Source organism: Lissotriton helveticus, chromosome 8, assembly GCF_964261635.1.
Source record: "Lissotriton helveticus chromosome 8, aLisHel1.1, whole genome shotgun sequence".
Classification (NCBI taxonomy): domain Eukaryota; kingdom Metazoa; phylum Chordata; class Amphibia; order Caudata; family Salamandridae; genus Lissotriton; species Lissotriton helveticus.
In genome coordinates this window covers 1,483,294,469-1,483,313,185 of record NC_136069.1, presented here as the reverse complement: position 1 = coordinate 1,483,313,185, position 18,717 = coordinate 1,483,294,469, and the positions used below count along the sequence as shown (strand labels likewise).

Sequence of the window (18,717 nt, the reverse complement as noted above, 5' to 3'; positions counted from 1 at the left end):
TTCACTTCTCTTTTTGAAACTCAGGAGCAGCAACATGGTCGTGGTGTCAAGCAGGGCTTTAAGTGGACGCTGTTTCAATTGTATATACAACAAGCCATAGTTGCTGCTTATTTATCTTATGCAACTAACAACCATTGACAAAGCCAATAGTCTTGCCTTGTTGTTGGTATGATGTTACTTATTGTATTACAATATCTGGATTCAATGACAGAAACAGCAAAATACAAGTCGGGTGGCACACTATGCTAAGCACAGATTTTTAGCTTATGTGTTTTAAGCCACGCCCTTAATTACATTGGCAATGCCCCTTTGAGAGACCCCCCAGTTTTTTCATCCCACTAAAAGCCCTGCCTATTGGTAATGTTAGTTTGTCTCCTCAGTTCCAGGATAGCATGAGGCTCGAGTTTTGCCAGACCTGCCATGGAGGTGCCGCATCGGGCTGCATAAGGAGAGTCTGGGAAAAGCATCTGTACCAGGAAGCGCCAGGGGCGTGTCTCAGACAGAAGGAAGCGTACCCAGGGGTCGCCGCTTGGGTTTGAATGGTAGCGAGCGAGCAGGGCAGATGATGGAAATCAAATTAGGGAGGCAGATGGCAAAACATTAGCGTCAAATAAAGGGGCCCTTTATTTGAGCAAATCCACCGAGCAGAGTCTGCGGAAGAACAGGGCTGCTCGCACTGAGAGGGGAAGGGAACAAAGCGAGGTGCGCCCGATACACCCACACCCCGAAGGTGCCGGCGCCCGCCCTCACATTGCAACAGCATCCGCAGCATCTCACATGGTTAGACTGTCCGGTTTTAGGTTTAAACCTATAATAACTGATAAACCCCACTGAAAGATAAATAGCCCTCACCAGTGAAAACATATAAACACTGAAAAAACACCTGCACAACCCCAAACTAAATGCCATTCAAAGAAAGGAAATAGAGAGTGATGGTCATTTTGTTTCTTACGGAAGGGGCCAATACAATGTAACTATGTTATACAAGCTAGCAGTAGGAAAGTCTGGGCTAACATTATTCTGCTTGAGTTTTGTTGTTTAGGGATACCACTAAAATATTGTTTCTTCTTCCTATTGTTTTTTTCAGTTTTGTGTTCTTTGGTCTAAAGATGTAGGTTTTAGAAGCATGTTTTAGGCCTTGTTTAATTAATTTAACTGTTGATATTTTGGCTGCGTTTAATTCTTTCACTGATAGGGAAAATGGCTGGTTTCATAAGAATCTTTCTGAATATGTGTCATCACATTTAAAACCCTTAATACATCAGCTCCCATTTTCTACTGAGTAAGTATTGATAGTAGGTGAATGTCCAACACCTCAGACTTTAAACATTCAATGTAAGATATAGTGACAAGTATATGTGAAAAGAGCACTATCACCAACCATCTGGGATAGTGGTGAAAACATGACAGCAGACTTTTGGAAAACAAGGAACGCAGTGTCACTTGGAATGCTCTGCAAAAACGTTTCTTGAAAGTTCAACAAAGAAGATTTGAGTGATATTTTTTGTATTTGCAATGATTCAGCTACGTATATGAGAAAGTTGTGTGGTGACCTGTCAAAATTGATACCTGAGCTGAAGTGCTTCCCTGTAAGAGATCCTTGCCACTTATTAGATGGTATGCTGAAAGCATCTTTACAACCTTCAGAGTTAATGAAGTACGAGATTTACTTTTTAGTCCATTCTGGCGCACTGTTTTCTTATGCACAGGAGCTAAAATGCAAATATTTATAATTTTGTGCTTTGTGTGGCATCAAAGAAAGAGTCCTCACAACTGTGTCCCTTAGCTTATGGTTCTCAGTCAAAGGGGCTATGAATGCTATATTATCCATGTGGCAACCATTTACAGAATTAATTCTTTGCTTAGTGATGATGCCAAAGGCAAGAAATGTGAGGATCTTTGGTCACATATTGATAGTGATGTGAAACAAAGTAAACTCTTCTGCATTCTTAGATTTTTACAGGAAAACATAACTGCTGTAGTGGACATGATTAAAAAAAAGTCTGAGAACACCCTTGTCTGCCAAGGGTTCAGCATAATTGGCGTAGATGTGAAACATCTCCTTGAGAGTAGGCTGGTCGACACCTTTAGTGACTTTGGCACTGAAACATGTTCCATGTTAGAGTGCTTGCCACTTGGTAAGCAAGGCAATGGTGAAAAGCAATTCAGGAACTTTTATTGTACAATGTATGAGAAATAACTTGCAATGATTCATAGAAATGTCCCTTCCTCACCAATGGCATTTGAAGTCAATGAACCTCACTGTGGTTCTCTGTTCTAGATCCCTTCCATAAAGGAGAATTTCCTCCGTAGTTCCAAAAGTGTTGCTTCATTTTTGAACGCTTCGATTACTATGAGGGCATAAGCTTCCAGCTCAGCGCAAATGTTGCAGAACCTACCCTGAGATCACAATTTTCTTAGTGAACCAGTATTAGCACGGAAAGCTATGTTAGTGATCAGAGTTAACAAATTGTGTACTGGCTGTTTTAGCGATGCCCATCTCAAGTGCCAATGTTGAGAGGGCCTTTTCACAGAAGTTTTACATGGGAAGGAAAGAGCGAGCACACATGACCAAAGATTCACTGAAGAAGTATTGTATGGTGTACTAAAATAAGTTTAATTAGCAAAAATCTATTTCAACCTCATATACACTATATTTACATTGTCTATATAGCATGCGCTATCAGTGCAGAAAGCAAGCAATAATAAAAGGAAAACGTTCCATAAAAACTGTAAAAACACTGTTTCTGTCGTTTTTAAAGATGCGAAAATGTGAAAGCACTGATAAGGTATTGAAATCACTTGAAAACAAGGATAAAAAAAACACCAGAATTGACCAAAAATAGAAACTGAAAACAGGAAAGCCTACACCCGGTTAACGGCAGCTCCTGCCTGGCAACAGCGTGAGCGCTTTCCTCCCCCACCCTAGAGCTACACACTTAGAAAATTTCAGCTTTAATGTTGCTGGTGGAGAGGTGTCCTAGTGTCTCTCTGTGAAGGCAAGTAAAGAAATCTACTCTAAGCGGCCCCGAAATCACTGAAAGCGGCGCTGTAAACAAACAAGTGCAGCCAAAGCGGATGGCTCTGAAAACGGCGCCAAAAGTGCATCCAAAGCGGACGGCGCCGACAATGAAAAGAAAAGAGTGCTTACTGTGTTTTAAAGGAGAGCGTGCAAAGCCGCCAGTAAAAGACCCAGTCCAGGTGGGTGGGCCAAAAGAGGACAGGGTGGCAACCAGGAGGGACTAAAAAGCCTCCGGTACAATCATCACACTCCGTTCAGCATAATCAATGAGGCAAAATTACGCACTTTGGTATCGCGAAATGACGCACACCAATGAAAATTACGGGCGGAGCCGAAACACAACTTCGGAATGTATATCGATTCCAAGAAGCTCTCACAGAGCGAGCAGTGCATGTGCAGTCCAACGCCAGGCGAGACCTAAAATCTGGCAACTTCTGGGTTTTCTTTCTTCTGTTAAATTTGTTCTTTCCTTCCTGCCACTGAGGATATTCAAGTACTTAGTTACCTAGAAAATTACTTTTGTCTTTGACAGTGCAGTGCTCAGAGGCTGGCTGTGCCACCACATTCACAGAACTACTGGGGGCTTGTTTTGCAAGTGTTTAAAGGAGTCCAGGAGTTGTGTGTGTTGTGAATGACTTCAATAGATCGTGATTCTATACAACCCATATATAACAGCATTTATTACACCTTGCGAGGATGCCATAGAGCCTGCAGCTACCTTGCTAGGCTTCCCCACCTGAACTATGGAAGCAGAAGACATGTGGCTCTCCAGGCATGTAGCCTCCTCAGAACCAAGGCATGTAGACCTGATCTACCTGCAGGGCAGTTAGTGCTGCAGAGCCACTCCTACCTCCTATGTGCCTGTCCTTTCCTCTCACAATTATGTACAGACTCAAGGAGTGTAGAGAAGTGGCAGGTGCTCTAGAGCTGCCCTCCCACCCCCGAACTTGTTTTCCTATGAGTTGTTAAAGGTCCAAACGAAGCAAGGGAAGAGTTGGTCTTTCACCTCATACTATCTCCCTTTACAACCTCAAGGGCTATAGAGGAGAGGAAGATACGAGGTAAGTAGTTTAATTATGTCTGGGCTGGGTAGCAGGTGAGCTTGCCCCCGGCTAGCACGTTTATTGAGTTGGATTACCAGAGCAATTGGTTATTGAGAGTGAATGAGAAGTTAAGATGGTAATTGCACAGAGGATTGAGTGATTGCATGTTTCTTTTCTAAGTTTGTATATGGATGCAGGGGGAGATTGTTGGGGCTGAAGGAAAGAGGAAGAACATTAGGAGCCTCATAACAAGTTAGAAATTGTTTGGTGCTGGGACATCAGGGGACAGGATCTCCAAGTGCAGTTGCTAGGAGTGCACCAAATAATGGACACTGCAAGTTATTCCTCCTGGAGCCTGGGGAAGCCTGGTCCTTTTCCGCATGTCATTCTCCATTCCCGACCAAATAATGGGTCCCTTTCCTTTACATTTGCCACAAGCTCCTGTGGTGCTTTGGGCCGGGCTTTGCCTCTGCCCTAGTTTCACTGGCTTTAGATCTGTAAACTGTGAAAGGTGGCCTGGTGTTTCTGCATCTTAGATTACCAAATCTGCACATCCCGGATCTAGTCACCCCAGCTTGGGAAACTGCGGGTCACAAATGTGCCTAAAATGTTTTATGATGTTTTTTCAAGGAGTGAGGCATGTGTCCACGAGCAGAAAGTGTCAAATGGCCAGCTATCTTTTTTTAGAGTGGGATGGAAAACAAGCAGGTTGGAGAGAATGACACTGTACACCAGGTACTTTAAAATGGTATTGTTCTGAGTATTTGCCAAGGGAAGGGTCAGTCAAATGTGATGAATCCAGAGCTTTAATTAACCTTCTGATAGAGAAGTGACATTTCATTCATTCCTAAATATTGTATAGTAATTATGTTGTATATGACTTACTCATGACTCCGTTCTCTACCCTTTACCTTGCTTGTAATGGGTGCATTTAATGTGGGCTAGGAATGGATGTGAAATGCACATTTACAAAGTGTTTTATTTCCAATTTGAGGTTGCAAATGACATAGAGAAATTGAGCTTGGCACTTGCTCTCTAAAATATCGCACAGTAAATCTCCCTAAATATTCCTGTTGTTACAAAGTCATGGATAATTGTACGTTTGTGTAAAAATATGTATCAAACAGCAGTTTAACTAAATGGTTTTACTGCAAAAAGTTGTATTTTTATATGTCTCTCGTCTGTGTGTCCTGGAGTACAAAATGCCATCCTATCATTTTCACTAACTCTGTTTCAAAAGATATTTCTAAAATGCGTGCAATGATTAGTCTATGTCTATACTTAAAAATATATATTTTCTTTCAGGCAACTACACTTTAAGAGTTGACTGTACACCACTACTATACAAACTGGTGTATAATCTGACAAAAGAGGTAAAAACTTTGAGTATTGCATGTATTGTGTCTGTTTTTTCCAATGAGCTCACAGAAGCTAGATCCTTCTAGACACTTGCCGGCACATATCCTTTGCAACAACTGAACATTGGCCCAACCATCTGAACTATTTAAGTCTTCCAATAAAGACAATCCCTGTTATGGCATCCTTTATTCCAGGTTCTGGTGCGATCAGGTACTGTGCTTTGTTCCTGTGTATGATTTATAGTTGTACACATTTCTTTTTATTTTGAATCGGTGGCAGGAGGGCTTTAGCAACTTTAAATTTTTATTAAGATGCAGTGTTCTACCTACAACTTAGGAAGCACCTCGATGAAGACCTCATCGCTGAGACTAATAGATTTGAAGACTGGGTCGAGTAGTACATTTACAGTTTCTATGGATGGTGAGAAGGGAATGATCAGCCACTGTCAATAAACAGATGTCACGCGCAGCATGTCAGACATTTGTCATACCCTAGTCCAGGATGGAAAAAAACACAGAACTCCTTTCGGAGATTGGTTAACTTCCAAGGATATCTCTTTATTTTCCCCCCAATTGGTAGGTGGTGCTGAAGGCCAGTGCATGCAATCAAACCATGGAGGGTGTTAGAGGACTGCAGGTCAAGACCTGTGGTTGGCTGTGTTGAACCGGAGGAACTTGGTTATAAATAGTTCAGGCCACAACCAGAAGGAATACCATTGATTACATGACGGATAAAGAACGAAGTCTTTTTTTCAGAGATTTCAGGTAATTGGGGCATGGCAGACAAATGCACCAAAAGACAATTTAGCTCTTAACAAGCGTTTTCAAAGCCCGTAGGTCTGATGCTGCCCACCGGGCTTTTGGCAATTCTAGTTTTATTGTGTCATGGTTTTTACAAAACCTTATCTATATAAGTTCAACATACAAGATCACTGAAAGCCAACTAGAAAGTCACTCAAGCAGGGCATATAGACCATATTGGTTTGCAAGTGTAAATGTAGTCCCCAATTAAGATATATCATAAAGTGACCCACTGGAGTGCAGTTATAATGCATTTCATTGATTACATACTTTATAAAGGACATTTTCAAATGGATACAATCAGCTATGCTGTGACATATGACATAGCAGCGGTCAGGTAAACAAAGGCCAGCCCAGAAGGAATTTACTCAGTGTCGTAGCAGTCCGCCCCTTGCGGCACAAGTTTTGGGGGCAGCGCCTTCACCACTCTTACCTGCAGCCGGCAAACCCTGGGACCACCAGTATGCCCCCGCTCTAACGGACGCAATGGGCAGCAAACTCTGGGACTGCCATGGGCGGCAAAAGGCCTATCTCCGCCACTGAATTTACTAATGGATTAGGAGGAGACAGGAACTGATAAAGCTGGAATTTACCTTGTGCTCACATCAAAAGAAATAAAAAAAGCATCCTGCTATTATATCCTGCTCTCAGCACAATGGCGAAACAAACTAACTTAAAAACTCTGACACTGAAAGAAACTGCATTGTGTGTGGCTATGCTTCTTGTCTAAGAGCAAAATGCAGTCACTCAAAGTGAATTTAGCCAGTGGATGAAGTCACTCAAAGTGAATATAGCCAGTGGCTGAAGTCACTCAAAGTGGATTTAGCCAGTGGCTGAAGTAGGCTGACCTATTGCCCCGTGCTGTATACTGTAATGTGTGGAAGCCAAATATGAAGAACACAGCAGGAGACCACTGGAGGAAGGGATCTAACCGAAAGCCTCCTTAAGTAGATATACTTTACATGTTATTTTAGTAAAATCAAAGGCCTTAACAAACACCAGATATAAAAATAGGACTTCTTCGTATATACGCTACACTTTTCAGAGAATTTCTCAATCACAACTAGGAAGGCTAGAAACGTGTAAGTTTCACAGGCACTTGTGCACCATTAGCTGGCCTTCCTATCATAAACACTCCTGTTTAAATGACAAATGGTCCTTGTGAAGCAGGAGAGCATTTGCTCTCGTTCACAATCCATGCTGAATTCTGACTGTATATGTTACTAGAAATATGACATTATATATTGCCTTTAGGAGCATTTTGGTTTTATCCATAAAATCCTCTATGGGTATTGTCTTCTTCAATTGAAGATTGGATTTATGTTGGCAGCTCAATGTTCTCAGGTGGACTTCCCTCTTACTGGTGTCACATGCAGTGTAATTCGTAACATATATGTGTACCTAGTCACACAAGATATGCCTGCGCTGCTCAGAGAGCAGATTAAACTATTTACAAAGTATTGGCACGACCAAGATCCCCTTATAATTTAAAACATGGTCTAGAGAAAGTACAGCTCTTAAGGATTGCCCATGAAACTTTTCTAATCCTAAATAGAAATCCCTAAGGAATAAAAGTAGAGGTAATAGAGATATTCCTCGGGGTACCACTGTTCACAAACAATGGAAAGAACAGTCCATTATCAATTGAGTAGTGTCTGATTGCAAGTCTTTTCTTCCTACCCCTAACATAGCAGCCAGTTTTCAGTTATTTTTCTGGAATGTCTCACATTTATTTACATTTCAAAATAGCTAGTCACTTCTTTAAAATCTATCACGTACCAAGAAGTTGAGGAAGTAAGATTCAGAAATTACTAACCTCTCTGGGTTCCCATGTTATGGGATAAAAGTGCCCTCGCCCACTAAGTGTGGCATGCTTTATCATAGGGTCTCTACCACACACCCTGTGTAACCATCAACAGGGTCGGAGCATGGGCAGAGTTAACCACGCACACATGCAATTAGGTTGTTGTTTTTGATGTACTATATGATGCACCACGTTTAGTGGCTAATGATATTGTACCTGGCTCACCTCCCTCTCTGCGGGGTATTGTTGTTGGGTATGATATGTAGATGTGCTTACTTTTTGAAAAATACATAAACACATTTATTTCTTTAAAAAAGGGGTGGCGCAATGATTTTAGTTTTTCACAGTGCAGTTTAAGTGATTAATGGTTTAATGTATGTTTAAAACTACCACTCCTAAGTATATCTAATTTTGTGTGGGTTTCCTAGGCAGTGTCAAAAACACCATAAGATGGTCCATCCAAACTGTCAGCCTGTTTCGGCCAACCCTCAGGCGCCACTTAGGGGCAGTGGCTTTCTTCAGGACTACTACATTCACTGTCACCACCAATCTCAATCCTGCTCGTAAGGGAACTGTGAAATGATAATATCATGCAGCAACCTTATTTGTCACCTATATTCCTGAACCCAGGATTCTTCTGTATAACAAATACACAACATTGTCAATCACATGCATCGAGAGGGTGAAAGCATTCACTCCACACATTCAAACATACAATTTGTGATCTGATATTTTTAAAGTAAATCATGCATGCACTCTGTAGGAAGGTGGAATCTGACTGCATGGTTACCCCCATTTGTTTTCCTGGAGTTTTGCTGGTTTTTGACTAGTCTGACTGGGATCCTGCTAATCAGGACCCTAGTTTATCTGCTTTCTCCCTAAATTGGTTATGTATGTACTTTAGGTACACTCCAGATTGGATACTGGGGTACCCTTATCAGTCCCTAGTAAATGGTACACCATGTACTCAGGGCATAGGTACCCCAGAGGTCTCCCATGGGCTGAAGCATGTATTATGCCACCCCTGAGAGGCCATTCAAATTGACACGACAAGCCTGCTACAGCAGGCTGTGTAAGCTGGTGCTTGCACCACTTACTTAATATATAGGTTCACTATATCTATCTAAATCCCTACACTTAAATAGCTATCAGTCACCCCTATGGCAGGCCTTATCAATCCTGAAGGCAGGGTGCTGGGTTTTACGTGAGAGGGTGCTCCTGCATGAGCAGAGACTCACCGCAGCCTTCGGAGACCATTCTTCGGGGTTGCCTGTAATGCAGCCAGACATATATGTTTAAGTGCATTATAACCTTGCGGTAAATGCTAACTTTGACACGGCTGCTTAGAAACATGTTGTGCTTGGTGTCAAACACCTTGGAATCATACCTCCACACCACTAAGCGGTGTGGGAGGTATAGTTCCACCCTTCCAAAGGTACATATGTGGGTCACTGGGCTACCCAGTACCAGCTTTCCCGACCTGGGCAGCACAAAATGGACACTGCCAGCCACAGACACGATTCTGCTCTCCTGATGCTGAGCAAGCTCGAGCAGAGTAAGGCATGACAATAGGCATCTGTCACGGGGAGGTGTGACCACCTCCAAGACTGGGTTTAGTGTATTTGGGCTGGGTGGGTGCACTCTGAGAGTGCCAGAAAATCTGCACTGGTGGCACATTTGGTGTCCCTGTGCATAGTCCAGCTCAAACCAGTTTTGGGAACCATTGTCTCCTGCTCTGGTGCAAAACTGGACAAAGGACATGGGTGTAGCCACCCCTCTGTCCTGCCTCTCCCCTAGGAGGGTCCTCAGAATCTTTCCACCCCTTCCCATGGCTATAAAGTGGGTTACCTGACTACAGGACTTTAGATTTAACCTGGACAAGATTCTGCTAAGAAACAAACAAGTACTTTGACTGCCTGCACGATGCTGGACGACTGAAGAATCTCCCTTGGAGTAAAGGAGTTACTCCCCTGCAAAAGCAGCCACCTGAATGCATCTGACTGGTTTGCTTCTCCCGAGCTCCTGAGGACTCCCAAGATTGCGGCAACACAGGAGGTGAGTTTCTGAAGGTCGATGAGGTCGATCTGCCCTCTCAGCGATTCTGAGACCAGTATCCCTCGTGGGGGCCGTACAACATGATCCCCGTGCACCTCGTACTTTTGAACATATCAAGTTTGAATACTTTATTCGACAACACTGTCATAAAAGCATATTTCCCTAAGCTATGACAATAAATACTATTCTAAAATTTAAGAACAAGATAAAATACAGATTAAACCATACATATTGTAGAGTGCTGGCGAATAATTCAGTTCATAATAATCATACATTATAAAATCCAAGTCACAGCGAAAAGCCTTGCATACATGCATAATTATAGTTACAGTTTTAAAGTGCGAGTGCGTATTAGCCAGGCCCACCCCATATATTTGGCTACAGCAATAGCAAGATGCGGGACACAGTTAGATCTCAGTATTCTTAGTGCCTCTGAGTAATTTCTAGTCCCCAAATTCCTGCATGCCGGTTTTAGCCATCTACTTCTTGGGGCAGCATATAGCGGGTAAACAAACAAAAAATGTGGGATGTCTTCTACATGCACTTTGCAATGGGAGCAAGTATTCACACTACCAGAGGACCATTTGGCAGTAAAAGCGTTAAGGGGTAGGGAACCAATTCTAAACTGGAAATATAACTTTCTATCTAGGGGTTTGGAGATCAGGTCCCAATACTGTTCATATTTAGGTGTGGGTTTAAAATCCAAAAACTGGGATGTCAACATCGATGATTGGTTAGAAATCAGTGCCATGTTAAATATCATATCCCAATACATGTTTTTCAAACATGTCTTGGATGGAAAAACTTGTGGATCTACTGCTGTCCACAAGTGATCTAGGTGCAGTTTTTGGAGCAAGGTTCTTACTTCATTGAGCCATAATATCTTATGAAAGTGATCAGAGCTTACAACATCCATAAGGGCAGCTACGTAATGATTCAGTTCGGGAGTAGTTTTTACACGTCTCCAATATAGGAGGGGACGCAGTCTTGCCATGTCCTCTATCTTTTTCCTCTCTAGGTCATATTGTAGCGGGATCGTAGGAGTGCTCTGGGGTACACCAATCGTTCGTCGAAGAAACTTATTTTCTGCGATGGCTAGTGAACTCAAATTTGAAAAGCCCCATAGCTCAGATCCAGACAAACAAGCTCCCAGAACTTTCATGCTGTAAATCTCCATTATTGGCTGAGTGGGTTTTGTAAATGAAGATTTATGTTTTAGCGCTATTGAACCTGCCAGTTGGTTAAACTTTAACACCACATTATCCATATGGGATTTCCAGTTCATGTTTGACTGTAATGAAATGCCTAGATAGGTAAAAGCATTCACTTCCTCCAATACAGAGCCATTAAAAAACATTTTCCCCTTGATTTTTCTTAACCGGGCACAAGTTCATAAACTTTGTCTTCGTTGTATTTAATTCTAAGCCCCGGATCTGGCAGAAGTCACCAAAAGCGTTGAGTGTCTTTTGTAATCCACTGGGGGTCCGCGAGACCAGCAGGGTATCATCAGCAAACATCAATACTGGTACTCGCTCCCCACCTAACATTGGGGCATCTGTCGTGGATTGTTTCAAGAAATCAACTATACCATTGATATATAATGAGAATAAGGTGGGGGCCAGGACACAGCCTTGCCTTACCCCCCGCTCCACCGGGAAGGATTCTGTGACATCTCCCTGGGCACCCCACCTAATCCGGGCATAGTTGTCTTCGTGCAGTCTCACAAGCAGGGTCAACATTTCTGGGCTTATTCCAAGATCCCTCAGGACAATCCAAAGTTTGTGTCGGGGTACTAAATCAAACGCTGACTTCAAGTCCACGAAGACAGCATATAATGGACCGTTTGTCAGGGTTACATTTTTCCAGAACATTATCAAAAAGTGGAATACCTGGTCGACAGAACTAGTTAGGGGGCGGAAGCCTGCTTGGTACGGGGAGAGGATGTCCTTATCATCAATCCAGGCTTGAATTTTGTTTTGTAGCATCCTACCCATCAGTTTTTGCGCAGCATCGATAAGGCTGATGGGCCTGTAATTGCTTGGTAAAGCCTTATCCCCTTTTTTAAAGACCGGTATTATCTCCGCGCCCTTCCATGTTGCTGGGATCGTGGCTCCTTGTGCAATGGCGTTAGCAAGCCATACAAAGTATTTACACCAGTTCGTCCTGTCCGCTAAGAACACATCCGCTGGTATTCCATCGATACCTGGCGCCCTACCTCTGGTAACTCCATCCATTGCCACTTGTGCATCTTTCAATGAAAATAGTTCTTGGGTATAGAATACCCTTTGTAGGGGAGTTTCAGTTGGGGGAGGTAAATTGTCTGCGTATTGCGGTTTGAAGAATTCCACCCAATCCTTCTTCGCTACATGGTTTTTTGGGCAATCTGCATTTCCCCCTTTGCCCCACTTTAATATAGCCCAGAACTCCTTCTGATGCTTAGCAGCACAAGCTTTCTTCAAATCTAGCCATGTGTTCTCATCCCACAATCTTCTTGCCCTAATTTGTGCTTTTCTGTAGTCATTCCTGGCTTTTAATACTCCAGTTTTTGTCCTCAGCGCTATACTGAGTTTCTGGCGCGCTTCTCTACACGAGTTATCATACCATGCTCCTTTTGATGGTATTCTAGAACCTTTCTTCTGTTTAGTTTTTTTGAAGAATAACTTCTGGATATTAGCAAACAACTTTTGCTGTGACTCTTCAATCAATTGTTTAAAATTCAGCTCGTTGGTAAGAGATTGTAATCTGGTAACCTCTACATTAACTATTTCCTCTAAGACCTGCATGTCCCCTAGATTGTCCATCAATGTTGCCCATTTAATATGGCGGAGATTATTGGATGAGACAACATCTAGTTTTGTAACATCCTTTTTCTAGTTAGTTGTGTTTTCACCTGGTACTAAATTAATGAGCAAGCACAAAGGATTGTGGTCGCTCTCCAGTCTTGGTACCACTTGCATGTCTACCACTTTAGGCCAGTCTCTTACATCTATGAGTATGTAATATATCCTACTGCTTGACCTCACATTATCAAAGGTGTGTTTACCCTGAGGGTCAGAAGGGGTGCGACCATTTACTGCCCTCAGACCTCTGGACAGGCATAAGCTCTTGACCTGTATAGCTACTTCTGTCCACTTCTTTACCAGTGGCAGATCCAATTGTGGAATACCCCATTTAGAATCTTCTTCTTGGGTCAAATCATTATCCTCGCAACCTAACGGTTCAAATGTTGTATTCAGATCTCCCCCCACGCAAATAGTATAATTTGCGGGTAGGATCTCTAAATCGTTATCTAATGCACCTATCACATCAGAGGCAACGCCCCCTTGCGTTCCCCTGGCATAAATGTTATATAGAGCCATGTTTTGGCCATCCACCCTAGTGAGCACTAACAAGAGTAGGTCACTATTGTTAATGGGTCTCTTTTTGATAGTGCATTGCAAGGATTGTCGTACCCAAATGATTAAACCCCCAGATGGCCGTCCCTTAATGTTCTTTTTCGCAGGTATATGATAGTTTAAATACCCCTGGCGAAAGGTTGGTGCCACTGCCCAGGTTTCCTGCATCATGATAATATCATAACTATCGATAAACTCGCACCATTCCGGGGTCTCCAATTTGTGGTGGATACCTGCTATATTCCAGGAAATAAGTTTTGTGCTACCTTCTGTCTGAGCAATGCCTCTTTGTAATAAAGTTATTTACAACAAGGGGTGGTGATGGACAGAGTCTCTGAATTAAGCAGAATACTCTCACCCAGTCAAAAGATCAGGGCTAGATCCAACACCGTTTTTTAGCTCATTGCACCATCCCAGTTTCAGAACCTGGCTGTATGCAAATTAGTCTGTCCCTGGCCCAGAGTATCATGGGAACAGGGCAGACCAGACTACAAAAGCCAATTCTTACACTGGGAAGGAAACAAGCTTCCGGGGACCGGTTTCTGGCATTTCAGCTGTCTTCGGCCCGGCTTGCTTGAATCCTGATGGTGCAATGAGCAAGGGACTCACATCTGAGTATACCCTTCCACGCTTAGGGTGGACAAAATTATTTACAACAAGGGGTGGTGATGGACAGAGTCTCTGAATTAAGCAGAATACTCTCACCCAGTCAAAAGATCAGGGCTAGATCCAACACCGTTTTTTAGCTCATTGCACCATCCCAGTTTCAGAACCTGGCTGTATGCAAATTAGTCTGTCCCTGGCCCAGAGTATCATGGGAACAGGGCAGACCAGACTACAAAAGCCAATTCTTACACTGGGAAGGAAACAAGCTTCCGGGGACCGGTTTCTGGCATTTCAGCCGTCTTCGGCCCGGCTTGCTTGAATCCTGATGGTGCAATGAGCAAGGGACTCACATCTGAGTATACCCTTCCACGCTTAGGGTGGACAAAATTATTTACAACAAGGGGTGGTGATGGACAGAGTCTCTGAATTAAGCAGAATACTCTCACCCAGTCAAAAGATCAGGGCTAGATCCAACACCGTTTTTTAGCTCATTGCACCATCCCAGTTTCAGAACCTGGCTGTATGCAAATTAGTCTGTCCCTGGCCCAGAGTATCATGGGAACAGGGCAGACCAGACTACAAAAGCCAATTCTTACACTGGGAAGGAAACAAGCTTCCGGGGACCGGTTTCTGGCATTTCAGCCGTCTTCGGCCCGGCTTGCTTGAATCCTGATGGTGCAATGAGCAAGGGACTCACATCTGAGTATACCCTTCCACGCTTAGGGTGGACAAAATTATTTACAACAAGGGGTGGTGATGGACAGAGTCTCTGAATTAAGCAGAATACTCTCACCCAGTCAAAAGATCAGGGCTAGATCCAACACCGTTTTTTAGCTCATTGCACCAACCCAGTTTCAGAACCTGGCTGTATGCAAATTAGTCTGTCCCTGGCCCAGAGTATCATGGGAACAGGGCAGACCAGACTACAAAAGCCAATTCTTACACTGGGAAGGAAACAAGCTAAAATATTTTTGTCCACCCTAAGCGTGGAAGGGTATACTCAGACATGAGTCCCTTGCTCATTGCACCATCAGGATTCAAGCAAGCCGGGCCGAAGACGGCTGTAATGCCAGAAACCGGTCCCCGGAAGCTTGTTTCCTTCCCAGTGTAAGAATTGGCTTTTGTAGTTTGGTTTGCCCTGTTCCCATCATGCACTGGGACAGGAACAGACTAATTTGCATACAGCCAGGTTCTGAAACTGGGATGGTGCAGTGAGCTAAAAAACGGTGTTGGATCTAGCCCTGATCTCTTGACTGGGTGAGAGTATTCTGCTTATTTTTTTTTTTTTTTAAATATATTTTTATTGCAGAGTTATAAACAGCAGGTAAAGGAAACAGCCAGTGCACTTGCGGGCCCCCCCGTCCAATAACAGTTCACGGTTGTACACAGCCATTCAGCCCGCATCCCGGAGGCCGGGCGGCACATCAGTTCGCACTGGAGGAGCACAGCATAGTGTACGTCCCATTGGGACCCCGGCGGAAGGTCGATTTACGTATCTGCGTTTGCCCCCCCACCCACAACAACATTCCCGTCAGCCATCCCCATGGTATCAACGTAGTTCCCCCCATCGGGGCCTGCCCAAGGCTATATGGGCCTTCGTACCAGGCCGTCCCACCCAATCAGGCCTCCCGCCACTCAATACCCCCTGTCCCAGTAGTTCCAGGCCCCCACCAGCAACCCTTCAATGGCTTCCGGCCCCCCCCAAACCCCTCTACAACTAATCCCCCCAACGCCCCCCCCCCCCTTGGCAACTGCAAAGGTGTGCGCATCGCTCCACCGAATTGGATGGTTCCACTACAGTGCTGAATGACATACTGCTGTGTTCGCCCTGCGGTGTCCAGCGGCTTAGTTCTCGCCGTCCACATCCACAACCAAAGCATCACGCAGAGCCTGTACCACTAACTCCCACGCACGGGCCGCATCCAGAGCCTTCTCTTTCCCCAACTTCACCGCTTGCTTCATCCGGAGCACGCTCTCGCAGTCAGACCATCTCAGCAACTCATTCTTCCATCTACGCAGTGAGGGACCCCCCCTGGCCTTCCAGTGCCACGATATTTCCCTTTGAGCCAATATCAGACCCAGATCTATGAATTTACTGGTCACCTTGGTGTGCTTAGTATGCGGGAACCAGAGCAAGAGACACGTCGCCATGTCGAAGTCTACCTCCCTATCAGTCACTTCATTCAGGAGTTCCCCTACCTCAGCCCAATAAGTTCCCAGTTGTGGACACCCCCAAAACAAGTGGTCCATGTCCGCCCCAAGGGACGAGCACCGGGGGCAACAGGCATCCGGCACCCGAAAGTGCCGCTGTAGTTTCTCCGGAGTTAGATAGGCCCTATGGAGCACATAAAAATGAACCTGCTGAAAGCGCGCGTTCCTGGTGCCCTTCCACGTGCGTCGCAGGATATGGCCCCATGCCGTATCCGGTATGGGCCGGCCAATGCTCCCCTCCCATTTAGCTTTGAGCCCATGGAGTGGTTCCAGCCCGTCGTGCAGCATCCTATTATGGAGGCACGTCACAGCTTTGAAGGTACCAGCCGCCATCACCACATATTGGCACGCCATAGTCGTCGTAGGTTCCAGGAGCCCCTCCTTCCAGTGCTTTTGCATGGCAGACACTACAGCCGCGTGTAGCAGGAAGCCCCCTTCAGGCAGTCCGAACTGGTCCCGGAGCACGTCGAACGGTGCCAACGCCCCATCTATATACAAGTCACCCACCACCTGTAGCCCCGCGGCCTCCCACTCCAGCAACGGGGACCAATCCCCTCCGTGCGGCAGAGCTGTCAACATCCCAATCGGGATCTCCGGGGCATAAGGCCGCGAGGCCCTCGCCCTCCGGAGGCTCCTCTGCCAGCACAGCCGAAGCGTCCGCTCCTCCATGGTGAGGGCCCGTAATTCGAGCCGTTGCTGCATAATAATGTACGACAGCACATGGCGCCGTATCCCCCGACCCCGGTCCTCCTCCGGCCCCCGGAACACCCTGGCCACGTTCTGCGTAAGGACCTGCAACTGCGCTGCTAAGTAATACAGCTCAAGATCGGGTACGGCCATGCCCCCCTCCAGCTTGGGGCGAAGTAGCGTGCTCAAGGCTATCCTGCGTCGGCCATGCCCCCATAGAAAGCCAATAATCATTGACCGCAGTTCCCTAAACACCCCCTGGGGAATCCAGACAGGTAGCGTTCGGAAATAATAAAGGAAGCGGGGGAGCGCCACCATTTTCAACAATGCTATCCTGCCCAGGACTGTCAGCGGGAGGGTCGACCAGAAAGACAAGCTGCCCCGTAGTGACCGGACACAACGGCCAATGTTACCCTCCAACAGGTCAGCAGCCGAGTGGTAAATGCGGACACCCAAGTAGGTGATGCAAGAGGGTTCCCACGCCACACCCAGGTCGCTACTAGGGGCCGGAGATCCCGCTCTCAGTGGAAACACGCAGGTCTTTGCCCAATTGACCTTAAGGCCTGACAATCGGCCGAACTCGGACAGCAGATCCATCGCTCCAACCAGTGCCCCCGAAGTGTCAGCTAGGTACAGGAGCAGGTCATCCGCATAGAGCGATATGTGATGCCACCGCCCGTCACTCACTATTCCCGCATACCGATCGCCTGACCTCGCATGGACCGCTAAGGGTTCCATCGCCAGGGCAAACAACAGAGGGGAGAGAGAGCACCCCTGTCGTGTTCCCCTGCCAACCGGATACGCGGCAGACACCAAGCCGCCCAATCGAACTCTCGCCGTCGCCGAATTATACAAGACTCTCGTCCACCTCCGAAATCCATCGCCCATGCCAAACCGCTCCAGCACTCCATCCAAGAAAGGCCATTCCAGACTATCGAAGGCCTTCTCAATATCCACGGACAGAACCGCCGGCGATCCCTCCCCATCCAAGATGGCGTCCATTATTCCCACCAGGCGGCGGATATTCATCGCCGTGCTCCTTGTGGGTATAAACCCGGCCTGATCCCTGTGCACCAGGCCCGTCATGTGCGGGGCCAGTCTAGTAGCTAGGATGCGACTCAGGATCTTATAGTCCACCGTCAGCATGGACAGCGGGCGATAAGACCTCACGTCCGTGGCATCCCGGCCAGGCTTGAGGAGTGGTACTATCAAGGCCTCCCGCATGGAGGCAGGCAATGCCCCCTTCTCGAAGGCCTCCGCATACACCACCAGCAGCCTGGGCGCCAGAGCGTCTACATATTGCTGGTAGAACTCGATTGGGAGTCCGTCCACCCCGGGCGTCTTGTTACGGGCCATATGTTTGATAGCCACTCGAATTTCCGTTAGCGTGATCGGGCTACCCAGGTCCCCCGCGTCGTCGTCGTCCAAGACCGGGAGCGGCCTCTCCCCCAGGTATTCCACGATGTCCTGAACCCCCACTCCCAGCTGACTCCGGTACAATTCCTCATAGTAACCCCGAAAGCGGTCCAATACAGCTGCCTGGGAGTACACCATCCCTCCCTGCGCGTCAATAATGCTGAGGACCGGGCATCCCCTAAGTTCCGGGTTAGCTAATCTGGCCAAGAGGGTACCCACCTTGTCCCTCTCTGCGTGTGCCCTGACAATGTACTGCCTATAATCATAGCAGCGCAAACGTTCCGTCTCCGCGGCTACCGCTTCCTTCGCTTCCAATAAC

General features: G+C 45.9%; 1 protein-coding gene across 1 annotated transcript in view; it reads left to right on the top strand.

Moving 5' to 3' along the window:
* LOC144772019 (N-acetylated-alpha-linked acidic dipeptidase 2-like) overlaps positions 1 to 18,717 on the top strand; it is a 283,318-nt gene that overhangs the window by 184,960 nt on the left and 79,641 nt on the right. Inside the window, exon 10 of the mRNA XM_078656233.1 lies at positions 5,371 to 5,438. Within this exon, the coding sequence (XP_078512359.1) occupies positions 5,371 to 5,438 (68 nt within the window). The remainder of the gene's footprint in view (positions 1 to 5,370; positions 5,439 to 18,717) is intronic.